The 13,106-nt window shown below is 42.1% G+C and overlaps 1 protein-coding gene across 2 annotated transcripts; it reads right to left on the bottom strand.

The window, feature by feature from the left end:
* Nucleotides 1-209: 209 nt before the first annotated feature.
* syvn1 (synovial apoptosis inhibitor 1, synoviolin) lies at nucleotides 210-12,879 on the bottom strand. Of its 2 annotated transcripts, none has more exons than XM_071541690.1 (16): nucleotides 12,711-12,879; nucleotides 10,387-10,538; nucleotides 9,935-10,027; nucleotides 9,547-9,699; nucleotides 8,996-9,044; nucleotides 7,664-7,767; nucleotides 6,855-6,981; nucleotides 6,637-6,736; nucleotides 5,557-5,622; nucleotides 4,976-5,092; nucleotides 4,579-4,736; nucleotides 3,539-3,685; nucleotides 2,974-3,120; nucleotides 2,360-2,543; nucleotides 2,015-2,127; nucleotides 210-1,682 (listed from the first exon to the last, which is right to left on the bottom strand). In XM_071541690.1, exons 2-16 carry the CDS (start codon nucleotides 10,516-10,518, stop codon nucleotides 1,480-1,482), a joined length of 1,893 nt encoding a protein of 630 aa, XP_071397791.1. In that variant the 5' UTR covers nucleotides 10,519-10,538; nucleotides 12,711-12,879; the 3' UTR covers nucleotides 210-1,479. The 2 variants fall into 2 exon arrangements, with proteins under 2 accessions (XP_071397791.1, XP_071397792.1); XM_071541691.1 differs by having other exon boundaries at nucleotides 9,935-10,012.
* Nucleotides 12,880-13,106: the final 227 nt, after the last annotated feature.

Raw genomic sequence — 13,106 nt, 5'->3', positions numbered from 1 at the left:
TTAGTCATGTATTTTTAGCTCATTTTTATGGCATTCTAGTCTTAAAACTTCAAAACACTCTGGCTCTCAGACCTAGTCAATGTTTCCAAATGCAGTTTAATTTGTAGTGCCTTGGAATATATTAGATAATGTATATATCCTGAGCCCCTTAAGTATTTAGACAGAGACACTGTTTGGGATCTGTACTCTTCAGGCAAAATAACCTGAATAAAATATTGATTTCAGACAGAGAAGTTATGGCATAGTTGAATATCTCGCATCTTTATCTGTTCAAATACGTTTGACGTACAAACTCAACTACAAGAAGGGTTGTAGTTCTCTTCAACTGAGCATGTGATAGGCCTGAATGTAACTGTAAAGTAAAGCAAACATTCTGCACTTAAACCTGACACTCACCATTTCACACCCAAAGTAAGAACAGCTGGGAGTCAAACGGGTAGGTGCCCACTGTAAATCAAGTAATGCCTAAATAAACTGTTGATCTTTCCAGATTAATTGTGAGGTTTAATATAAAAGCCCAATCTTTAATTCAGAGGCAAAACTGTAGCACTGCCACAGCAAGACTGAGATTTGCTCACAATGCGGAGTTGCGCCTAATTACCAGGCAGAACACACTTCTATGGCATCAGTTAGTGAACATACAAACCGATATACGTGTTGTGCCACTGCCATTTCATTCAAACAGTTTATTCTGCATTATGTACAGATCATCCTATTAAAACTCTTTATACAATATGTACAGGTCCAAATAAATCACTTTTTATGTTACAACAGCTGCAGTGGCAAGATCTCAAGAAACCACAGAGAAAAAGAAGAGTGATGAGAGGGGAGGGAAAAAAGAAGAGCAAAAGCCAACAAGTTCATCATTACACTCTGCAGCTGTAACCAGACTTCCCTTCATTTGAATTCACTGGATCTGACACGGATCTGATCTGTGCCTCCTGTAACATAGAATATAGTCTGAAGAGTGTGAGACTGACCAAGTTCACGGTGAAGGGAAGCCGACAGTCACCTGACCGCTGAATTAATCCGTGATCAAAGTGCAGGCAAGACGTTGGTGACAGTATAACTAAAAACACAAATCTAAACACCGTCCATCTCATTGACCAAACAACTTGTATTGGAAATTCCTCTTCCACCTGATTAAGCTAACAAACTCCTGCAGTATACTTATCGCAGTAGTCATTCATTTTGTTTAAAAAAAAAAAAAAAAAACAGCAATGGAAAAAAAAAAAATTCTTGCTATTGCTTTCTGACAGAACAGTCTGAAAACGGTGAGGGATCACCGCCATTAACATCTTCTCCTGGCAAACTGAGTCCGGCTGGACACAGTTAGGAACCTGAGCCTGCTGAAGGCCAAAGAGCCGCGGGGGGAAGAGAGGCAAAGAAGAACCCAAACGAAAAAAAGCTATCGACTGATTAGCCATCTCCATAGTTCCGTTGGTCCAGAGCGATATGTCTGAGTGGGGCGGACGCGGATCAGTTGTCGGGCGGGGGCGGCGACGAAGACGACGAAGACGTCTCCAGCTTGCGGAGGCGGCGGCGCCTCAGCTCGGCGGCGTTCGGCTCTCCGTCCTCCACCGCCCCGCCTTCGTCTGCCTTCTCTTCCCTTTCCGTCTCCGGGGAGGCGGTGGTGGAGTCGGCCGGCTGGGAGAAACCCATCGCTCCGCTCGCTGTGTCGGCTGGAAAAAGAGAAGAGAGAGAGAGACAAATGATCGAATCGGGTTACGAAATCGCCACCCGCCAAGTGCCAAATGACGGTATTTGGCAGATAAATCAATTAGCGTCACTCACCACACTGGCCAGTAACATTTTCCATTAACATCCATTACATAAGTGAGTGAGCATGTTTTCAATTAAAACTCTAAATCTGCCTTTGTCTCGTTATTGAATGCACTGAGAATGGGTAGGGTGGCATACCTCTTGAAAAAATGTATAATTTTGGCTCATGTATAATTTTTAAAATAAATGATTTTCAGATTGACAGGGTGGATGTGAGTTGTCAGTCACGTACAGCTGTGTGCGTCCTCCTGGCTGGGGCTTTCAGCGCTACTGCCAGCCTGAGGGGAGGATTCAGAGCGGGCCGTCCCATCGGCCTCTCCACTGCTGGCCTCGGCCCGAGGAGGACTGTGGAGGAGACAAGAGAGAACCGGGACAAAGTAGAGTTTAACAGTACAGAAGTGAATGGATACATCTAATCTAGCTTTAAGTCCTTACCCATGTCAGACTGAGTGAAATCAGGGTGATGCTAATACTGTCTTGTACTGAATATGCTGATTTAGATAAATAATTTCTGTGCAGCTATAAAGTAAACTAGAAAAGTACAGGTCATTGTATAAAGTAGAGAAGGCTCGGTTACGTGAGTGTGGCGACGGTGCTGAGGTAGTGGTGGATGTTGAGCATGGCAGCGTCCAGCAGGGTGTGGATGTTGTGGAGACACTGGAGCCGGGCCTCCAGGCCCCGACGGCCCTCTGCCTCCAGCTCCCTCAGCTCCTCCTCCGACAGCCTGGACAGAGACGGAGGAGGGGGAGGCATCGACGACACTGGAGGAGAGGAGAGGAGAGAACACCGATTGATCCAGGTGATAAAAGCGTAGGTTAGACTGTTAGAAGACCGTTCAAACGTTGCCCATTTTCTACAATTATATATGAGGTTTATTCCTCCAGATAAAACTGTATAACAAGTTATCAAGAGTGGAGATGGGAATCCTACTGATGTGAACTATCTATGGTTGTTTACAGCGACTTCTCTTGGGCTAATCCAGGGTCACTCTCAGATTTCAGTGTTGGTGAGCCCTGAGTCACAGTGAGTCACACTACATAAGCCCAACCAGACTGAGCCGACCTAATAAATTCAAAAAATAAAATAAAAAATAAAAATCTGTTTGGGAGTCATTGGGAGGGCAAAGTCGCCAGTCTTTAAATTCATGTTATTATTATTATTTTAGTATTTGGAAAAAGTGCTGGTGCTTACCAAAGGGAGGCGGTGGTGGCATAGGCAGCCACGGTGCTGTGGGGAAGGGGGGAGGGGGGAAGGAGAAGGGGAAGGCTGGGATTGCTGCCCCTGGAGCAGCAGCTCCTGTTGCACTGTCTGCAGCAGATGAGGTGGGCTGGCTGGCACCTAGTGGACAGACAACACTAGACTGTGACACATCAGATCTGCACAAACTCAATGCAGTAGGCTATTCTATATGAATGTATGAATGAATGAATGAATGAATTCAATATGTATGTTGACTGACTGCCCACATCAAACTTAAACCTGTGTGTGTGTGTGTGTGTGTCTCTATCTAAGGAGGATATTTTATTTTGCTCTTTGGGTTGAGTGATATGACTCATCAGTTTTCCATTTTGTTAAGGGAATAGCAATTTAAGGCCGTTTATTAATGGCTGTGGAATGCCGCAGATGTTATTTTACACTCTTGGAATCTGAAAAGTCTTGAAATCATTTTAGTCTGCACATATGATTTTTTTTCTTTTTTTAACGTGGAGAATTGGGGTGACTAATTTGTTACAGGAGAGTATGAGGTTGTCCTTACTAGCTCCCTGTGCAGCCTCTGTGTTGGTCTGCGGAGCGTCAGCAGCACCAGGGGCTGCAGCCGCTGCTCCAGGAGGGGGCACTCCGGGGAAGGGACCCCAGAAGGGGAACATGCCAGGGGGAAAGCCAGGCAACATGCCCGGGGCCACTGGAGGGGACACACAACAAAATAGATGCCAAGTATTCAACTCCAAGTATTCAAAATCATTTATATGCTCTGCACAGATGTGAACAACAGGATTGCTTGTTTGTACTGCAAGAAAACACTTCACTTTTATAACCTATGACTCTATAGAACCAAGATTTTCAGACTAGCTTCTCAAAACATACTGCACATGACAAAAAAACATGTGCAAACGATAGCTAAATATCAAGGTCATCACAGCAGCAGATATCTGTGGTTGACTCCTAAGTGTTCATGGACTCATGTCTGCTTGCTAAAAAGGGTAAATGTTCTACCCTGGTGAAATATTGTTTTATGGTTTTGCAAAGAAAAGTTTTGGTGTTGTTTTTGAAAGGCATTCAAAGGCTGTTTTGGTGAAGTTGTTTTTGAAAGGCATTCAAAGGCTGTTCTACTGAGTATACTGATCTGAGGGCGCCCACATATAATGAGCATTCTGCATGCACCACTAGTAGCAGGAAGACAAGGCTGTAAAAACATTAGGAGATGCCAAATTCTCTCTTCTACCTGCATAATTTACACACCTGGAAACCCCGTCTGATGGCTGACAAGTTGCCATGCAATACTTTCTACTGGCAACTTTTTAATGTTGTGTCGTACAGTTGTGGAAACTCAGACACTGACAGGATGAGTTTCTCCATTCGTCTTTGTACATCCACACATGCGTCACATAAAGCTGTAATCTGATTGGAAGAGCTCTGAAAGGCCGACTGCCAACTGGGTCAAGTTTAAATAATTTAAACTTTGTTCAAAGCGACTGTGGAAGTTTTGAGTGGTGCGTGACGCCGCTGTTCCCTCCACTGGAAAACAAACAGAGGTGAATTTTGCCGGTGATGGTGCTTGCTGGCCTTGACTCTCACCGTTGGCGGGCGGGGCTGCGGGGGCGTTGGCCGGGGCTGCCGGGGCAGGGGGCGGGGCCTGGGGCGGGGCTGGAGTCTGATTGGCGTTGGACGCTCGGAGGACGTCCATCCGACAGGTGGGACACGTCTGCTGCCGCTGGAACCAGGAGCGCAGGCAGCTGTGGGGAGGAAATGAACGCAACATTACTCGGTAGACTGCTAGAACAAACAAATGACAGCGAATGAAGCACACCACGACACCAGAGCTCATTGTTAAATGTCGCTATTCATTTACCAAATAGACTTAACAACAGCAACAGTCAAAATAACCAAGTCTGAAATTTGAATCTGATAGTTTGTTTGCAGTGTGGAAACCTGTGGAGGCTGTTGAGTCACAGCGGTGCACCACAGGACTTACCTGGAGTGGAAAATGTGATTACAGGGCAGTTTCTTGGCTCCAGTGACCATTTCCTCGCGACAGATGATGCAGACGTTGTCGGAGGCCTGCAGATCTTCAGGAGTAGCATCAGGGTATCTAGACAAAGCAGAAGTGAAAGGAGGAATGAACACTGGCAATTCCACCCACAGAACGTGTTAAATGTGTTTATATGCACATAGTATTCCAGACAAAATAACACAAATCACAGCTAGGGTCTTACTCTGGATTATCTCATTATATGTGTTGTCACAGCCTGCTTCCAGAATATTTTCTGGCACGCCTCCGTATCCCAGTTAATATTGGTATATGTCAGGCAATTTACATGGGTTTCTTATAACCTGAATAAAGACTCATCTAGCTTATTGTGTGTTTACATACAACAACTCAAAAACAGTAATACTTAAATAATACTGAACAGTAAAGGGACATTAGTTTGCATGTAAGCAACACTCTTGTCTGTCTATTGCATATACCAATAAAGGGAAAAAAGTAATTGGAAAAAAAACAATGGCTTCACAATTACAAAATAGTGCCACCAGGAAAGGCGTGACATCACTCACAGTGTATTCATGTTGCGGATGGCCCTTCGGGACATTATAGCGTCTGTTACAGCTTTCTTGAACTGCCTGAGAGGAAAAGGACCCAATACAACACTCAAAACAGGTTTTAAATATGACAAAACATCCAGTGATATCAAACCACTAATTTCAAGCTTCATCACCTTACTGTTCTGAGGCAGGTTATTAAATAAAATCAAATGATCTATCTATATATTAGTAAACATAAGAAAAACTCAAGTGTGTAAAAAAGACATGAAAACTATCTTAACTGAATATGTCTCCAAAACTAATTGAAAACTAAAAAGTAACTTAAACTATAAAATAAAATGAACATTATTTTCATTTTTAATCTTTTCTTTGACCTTTGCTGTACTTAGGAAGGAAGACTCCTCTAATAATGGGGCCGAGATCAACTATAAATACTACACTCAAACTTGTACGTATAACATATCAGCAAATACTATCAACACATTGGCATGATCCTTGAAATATTGAATCTTAATAACCTAAAAACTAAACCTTATATGACCTATGGTAAAATTCAATTCGGTCCAATACTAAATCTTGACACAAACATAATGAAAACGTAGTAACAGAGAAAAATTAAATGAAAATTAAAAGTGCAAATATCAGGGTTCAAAATCTATACTTTTCCCAGACCATCATTTCTTGATTTGATTTGAAGATTTTAGTGTTCAACATGATTTGCACAGATAGTCGTCTTTCGCCTACTAACTATGCAATATTATGCAATAATAGATTATTCTTCACAGCAACAAATAATTGAATATGCAAGATGACAGGGATCTAAATGCCAAGAATGTGTAGTTGTATGTATATCAGGACAGTGCAACAATAGCCTTCCATATTTTTCCACAGTTTTTTGTGCAATTTCCGAACTTAACACGACCTGGAAATGACCAAATTTCTCTATTCTATTCATTCTACCCATTTCTAGACTTAAGAACCCTGTAGGAACCTGTACCTATGTGGGAACACTGAAATACAAAACAAAAAACATATTATAAACATAATAACCCTGTTGAACATCACAGACACACAAACACTGACGCTGCCCACCTCATAGCCAGATACATGGGGCGAATGGCAAACAGGGGGAAGGTGTGGACCTTTATCATGATGGTCATGAAGGCCATGTACAGGAGCACTTTGATGAAACCTGGAGGTCAATAAAAAACACCAATATCATTTGAATGTGGATGCTATCACTTTCTCTTTTACGGCAGGGTAAAAAGAAGATTCCCCTATCGCAATTCAAACTCTAGCAGGTATCGTACCAGTGAAGAGCTCAGTGTAGAGCATGTAGACGGCCTTGTTGTCCCAGGGGTTGTCGCTCTGCAGGTCAATAGTATGAAGCAGGTACTTGATGAAGGTCGTCAGTACCATGGTCAGCAGGATGGCATACTGGAGAGGACACAAAGGAGGAGAAATCTCAGTGAAAAAGGGGGTTTATAGGCTTTGTCATGTCTGTACTTAAGCAAGTGTTTCTTTACTGCTGCACCCATGTGTTAAGTATGAACAAGATGCGGGTAACAACTTGTGGGGTGTGGTGAGGCAATGTGGGGAAGAAAATATTTGGAATTGGCTATTTCCTCAGAAAACATCCACTGAGTCGACTTGGTATGCGTTTATGGCAAAACCTTGGATTTCTCTGAGAGTTCAGAGTGTCATCTTTTTGCCTTTGATCTTAAGGAGCCTTGTAAAACTGACACTACAACCAGGGATACTCAGTCTGAATTTGTCATTGGTCAATTTGTTATTCCTGTGGCCTAGGTCAGCTCAATAAGCACGACTCTCTTCCAAAACTTGAAAAGAAGTGAAAATCAAGTGTCATCAAGACGTAGAGTACGGAGTTGCTCAGTTGAGTTGGGAGAATGACTCTATGGAATCAATTTATGTTTGTTTGAGCTTTTATACACAAATGACCTGAATTGTGTGCACCTAATGGTGCAAAATGTGCTGAATCAGAAAATGTGATAAACCCCCCCCCAATAAAATTCCCATCGGTGCTTTCAGTCATCTTGTCCAATTTGATCTGAGAATAAGCTTTAATCAAGCCAAATGCTCGGAGTGCAGCGTTACAAACCTCAAATCCAAAAACCAGCTGGACTGAGGCTCCTCGGGTGATGATGCTGTGACAGGCGTGGTTGACAAACAGGAAGTCCAAGACACCTAGCAGTGCCATGAGAGCTAGAAGAAATAAGAAACAACACATTATCAGTGTATTCTGTACACCAATTCAGCAGCACTGGCCCACCACTGCTGTAAAACTGCCTCCACTGCTAGACAAAAGGGGGGAAAAAAGAGCCTTATTGTTTGCCCAAAATAAATATATTCAACGGTCCAAGAAGTCCACAGAAATCATGAGGTAAGTATCCAAATGAGAGCCATTTTAAACCTTAACAGCTGCTGGAACTGGGAATGATCACAGCTCCATGATAGGGCTAACAGATGCCCAGTATTCAAGTAGTTTGTCCAGGTCCCTCATTTTCAGCAGTCACTGCTGGCAGGTTTGCTATTACAAAGTACACAAATGATTTCCTTCCCTTTTAAAATATCTCAAACTGTTTATTTTAGGACCCAAGTCTGTGCTATGATTTTACTTGTGAATTACTCGCTTACTGCTTAGCAATAGCATTTTATTTTGAAGAATAAAAACATGGTTTTCAGAATGTGCTACTGAAATTTTTACTTTGTTAGCACCGGTGCTACCAACCAAACAAGTAAAGTACAATCCTGGTGGCATGGCATCAAAAGGCCCCCCAGATTGCAGCTATTTATGCCTGACAAGCTGTTTCATTGAAGAGAATAGCTGTTGTAGCAACACTTAGCACTACATTCCAACTTGTGTTATGGTCTGTTAGTGTCACCCCTTATGCTCTGTTATGAGTTTTCCCATTTAACTGTGGTGCATCTGGCCCCAGGTGCACACAGAATGATTTGCATATAGCTTAATTTAGCCAGAGGACTTGTTTCAAAAGTACCAGCTATGCAACGGAAAGAGAGAGAGAGTACTGAAAGATGATGAAACAATGTACGGTGAGCAGCAGCAATAACTGAGCAGCAGTGAACGGCAGTCTGACCAGTGTCGCAGCAGCATGGCAATAGGAAAGACAGTGAGCAGGTACAGGAAGCTTAAATAGACTGCCTTATTGAGAGGGGGCGCTTGATAAGAGTTGTGTGAGTAGTGTGTTTATCACGTGTCTGCAGCGCGACTCAATTTGTCTGCCTGAACTAGCTTCGCAGGCTTTGCTTCATAAAGATAAAGACAAAGACGTAAAGAATGGCCAGGAAAGATTAGAGAGAAATGTCAATCAAACTGAACTACTAAGCAAGGCCACTCTAATACTGTAGCGTTTCAAACTTGTGAGTGTGGGAAGAATGACAAAGCAAACAGTGGCTGGTAATGTGTACTCACATAGCACCCTGAAGTGAAAAACCCAGGAGATGTTTGGACTCCTTTCCATCTGACAGAAAAAGAATAAAACACAGAAACACATTACTAGCATGTCACTCATAGCATGCACAGCCACTCAAGTGTATTCAAGCACTGAACCAGCAGTCCCTATGATATTACTTGTTCCGGTTACATATACAAAACAAAACAGCACTCTATGATTTTGGGTTCGCAGCTTTCTGCAATTCATGGTTGTTATCTTTTAAAAGGAGTTTGGTAATGTTTGGTGGTCTTTTCTATTGCTTGGCTATACGAGAGGTAATTACAATTCAATGTGTAACAAAGCTTTCGTTTTTGTTACAAAGACAAACTGAATGTGTTTTGATTCACAGCCCTAATAGTAAGGTCCTTTGGGCCTAATTTGCAACCTAATTATGACTTGTAAAGTGTCTAAGAACACTGTGTGTTCAGGTTTCCTTTCTGTCTCTAAATAGGCCTATATACGGATAGAGTGAGCGAGGTACAATATGTACTGTGTATGATAAAGCAGTGGTATCTGCATAATGACTCACAAAGTCCACGCGGTCCTCGGCCAACCAGTGGAAGCACTTGAGGAAGAGCAGCAGGGTGAAGAGGGCGACGAAGCGAGGGGAGAAATCGTCCCTGAACACGGTGAAGGCCAGGCACGTCTCGGTCACCGCGTACCAGGAGCGCTCAATCAGGTGCTGAGGGGAGAGGGGGATGAGGAGTAAAGGCACGAGAAAGAAAGAAACACTCCCAACAAGAGGCAGGCAACTGGGACACTTGTAAGCTATATAATACTTTCAAAATAATCTGAATATCTGAAAATAACAAAAGTTGCCAGATAAGACATTTTGGGCTATAGTCATGCATCAAATATTAAAATCAAAACAGCATGAAGAGTCAAATGAAATTATGAATAATGTAACAGAACTCTACCTCCATTTCTGCAGCCCTCAGCTGTCCAAAGAAGACTTTCCTCATGAACTTTCCCAGCAAGAATACCAGCACAAAGGCCTGAATGTACAACACCTGACACCAGACACAGAATAGAAATGGAAAGTTGATTTTGGCTATCAGGCTTGCTTTCAGTCGCTGATTCAAAGGAAGACAAGTATTATGAATAACAGACTGTCAAGCATTCTCCTAATCGTGTAAGCATTTTATTGGTGAGAAGACAGCTGTAATATGGTGTGTGTGTGTGTGTGTGTGTATTGTCAACAGATATATCTAGGGTTGGTCCAAATTTAAAGATACTGAATATTGGCACAGTAGTGGCAGCTTCAAAAAATATCGATATTGACATTCAACACCCGTATCGGTCAAACTCTGGTCACGTCACTTCAGCAGCGTTCTACTTGGCACATGCACACACACACACACAGACTTACCGCCATGCTGGGGCTGCTCTTGGTGAGGTAGACCACAGTTGGGTAGAACTGGTGTTTGAGGAAGTAGGCATGTGCCACCACAGCACCAGTCAGTGCCAGACTGGTGGCAGTCACCAAGGCCGCTCGCACCATTATGGACTCAGCTACAGACACTGTGGAATGGAAACAGAGGAGAGACAGAACAGAAAAGAGTGGTTACTGCATGTGAAAGCGGACTGATGTCGTTATTAAGCAACATGTAGATCAAGGGCAGAACTTTGATTGAAACTGACAATTTTGGTCAGATATCTCTGTGCTATGTTCACTTGCTCAAATGGACAGGTAAAATGAAATGGGTTTAGATATTTGAATTTATCTACAAACTGATACAGCTTTGTGTCAGGAAGCCTTGACAACCAATGTCAGTCAGTTGCTGTGAGATAATGTGTTTAGATTCTATCTGCTGCTGAAGCACGCAATTTGACATTTAATGCATCATACACATACAAGCCGGTATATGTAATTTGAGTGGAGTCAACAATCTGTGACAAGTGTACTGTTTCGATGTTTCTTTACACAACAGCCAAGCAATTTGACTGGTTAAAAACTTAATGAAAAGCAGAACTGACTGCTATGCAAACTTTTTTTTCTACAGCCAGGAAAATGACCAAAACTTCCATTTCTCTTTTCTAGAGCCATCAATTATTATATAGGCAAGTTCTGATTTTGCCTCCTCCATTTTGGAATGGCAGAGCTGTGTAAAAATTATATAATTTTGTGATTTTGTACCCCATAATGGAATCTTGGGGAGGACTATGGAGGACTATGGATCAGTCTTCTTCCATTCACTCATAGTCTCTAGTCACATTAAGTCTCTAGTCTAGTCACAAATGAGCACTAATCAAAATTTGTCAGACTATTACTCTGTTGCAGATGCAATGAGTTGTGATGAAGCATCAGATTAATTCTATGTATACGTTTAATATGACCTCTGAAGTTTTCATGATGAAAACATTTTGTCAGTGAATCAGGATGCAACAAATAGGCCTATGTATATTGTAAAATCTTAATATGAGATCCTTGCACAGAGCTCTGCACACAATTTGCAGCAATACAAATGCGTTACAAATTAAGTGTAATCCTGACATTAATATGCATGTGCATGCTCCAAGTTTGCTCCAAATGTTCACATACATGCGTGCACAGACAGCCAGTTACACTCAGCAATGGTCATATAATCTTGTAGTCCACAGCTGAGACTATTTTGAAAATGAAATTGAGATTTCCAGTGAATTTTCTTAACATATAACTGTGTTTTACATACACCAGGAGGAAGGCATAGCATCTGAACCAGTTTTTGGTCAGCCATGTTTTGGTATGGTGTTAAGCTTTCCTCCTAGGTTTTACATTAACCACATTAACACACAAGATTTAAGTAAATATGAATGGCTAACAGAAATATCTTGGGGCAGTTTGAGCTAGATCCGGTGGGATAACATAGATTGAGACGTTAAGCGGCCAGGAGGGCAGAAGATTGAGATTCATTCAGTTGAGACTGGGCCCGGGTCTCAGTCTTTCTTGAGCTTGAGGTGATGGGGGCTTGGGCCATAGACAACATATATACAAATTTCTGTTACCATCCTTACGAATAATAACTGAGGAAATCCTATAACAAACTTGAGAAGGATAAAATTCAAATATTATTGCAAAACTATGTCTCTATTGGACTACCGGTGATTTTTCGCTGACCAGAATGCTAGTGATATCAATAAAAGGTATAATGACCACGGTATTTTTCAGCAAGTATAATGATATAGATCTGTTTGACTTCACATTTCATTACTGCTTTGTTTTATTGTTACCCCTTCTTACATGCTGTGTAGCAAAGTGTATTTGGTTAGCATTAACACCAAGGCACACTCCCACTGTTCAACTGCCGCATCAATCTCACCTATATTTTTCATATCGAAAGCAAAGTCATGAACTGCTTCCCGCTTCAGGGGGAATCTAACTTTCTAATATTATGGTAAACACTAACGCTAACCTTGGTGGTCGAGATGTAATTAGCTAACTTAGCTAGCTAACGTTAAAGCTATGTTGCAAAATGAAGTCTCGGTTAGCTAACTAACGCTAACCTTGTGACAGCTTGCCAGCGAACCGATTAACTTAACACTGCTATCCTTAGCTACTTAATGAATAAAGAGTATCTGTATATTTACTGTTATTAGTAGGGTTACGTTGCTGCAGAGATTGCCAGCAGGAAGGTAATTAGATTAGTTAGCTAGCTAACGGTAGCTAGCTGGGGAACGTTACAGCTGTCAGTATGCTGCTGAGTGTGGACTCACCGACTCGATGTCGCTTGGTCTACGGAAGACTTGCTCCTTAGCTAATTTGTTGGATGTTTCCTGGGCTGCTTAAATATCAATATTCACACTAGCTATTCCATTTCGGTCATTTCACAGCGGCTTTTTCGTGACATTTATTATCCTCGCCCCTCCACGTCTGGCTACGTGTTTATCTTTGGCTTGCTCCTGCAAGCGGCCACCTCACATCCGGCTGTTCAGGTAATCGTGTGCACAAACAATTTCTAGCATAGTTGACATGTCAGATGTTATTTTGTGAGTTATTTCTTACAAAGGTAGTTTGAAAGATACTTTAGCGTACACGTTTGACATCATCACTAAACATTAGCGTTTAACCGACCCATTTGCTCTCGTATTTGTAAATGTGCATTTACTGCT

This window comes from Centroberyx affinis, unplaced genomic scaffold (genome assembly GCF_046629955.1).
Source record: "Centroberyx affinis isolate AG114_WGS23_722 - 3 ecotype Tasmania unplaced genomic scaffold, CSIRO-AGI_Caff_v1 ptg003931l_1, whole genome shotgun sequence".
Classification (NCBI taxonomy): Eukaryota; Metazoa; Chordata; class Actinopteri; order Beryciformes; family Berycidae; genus Centroberyx; species Centroberyx affinis.
Note: the sequence above shows the minus strand (reverse complement) of the source record. Positions and strands in the feature narration are given on the sequence as shown.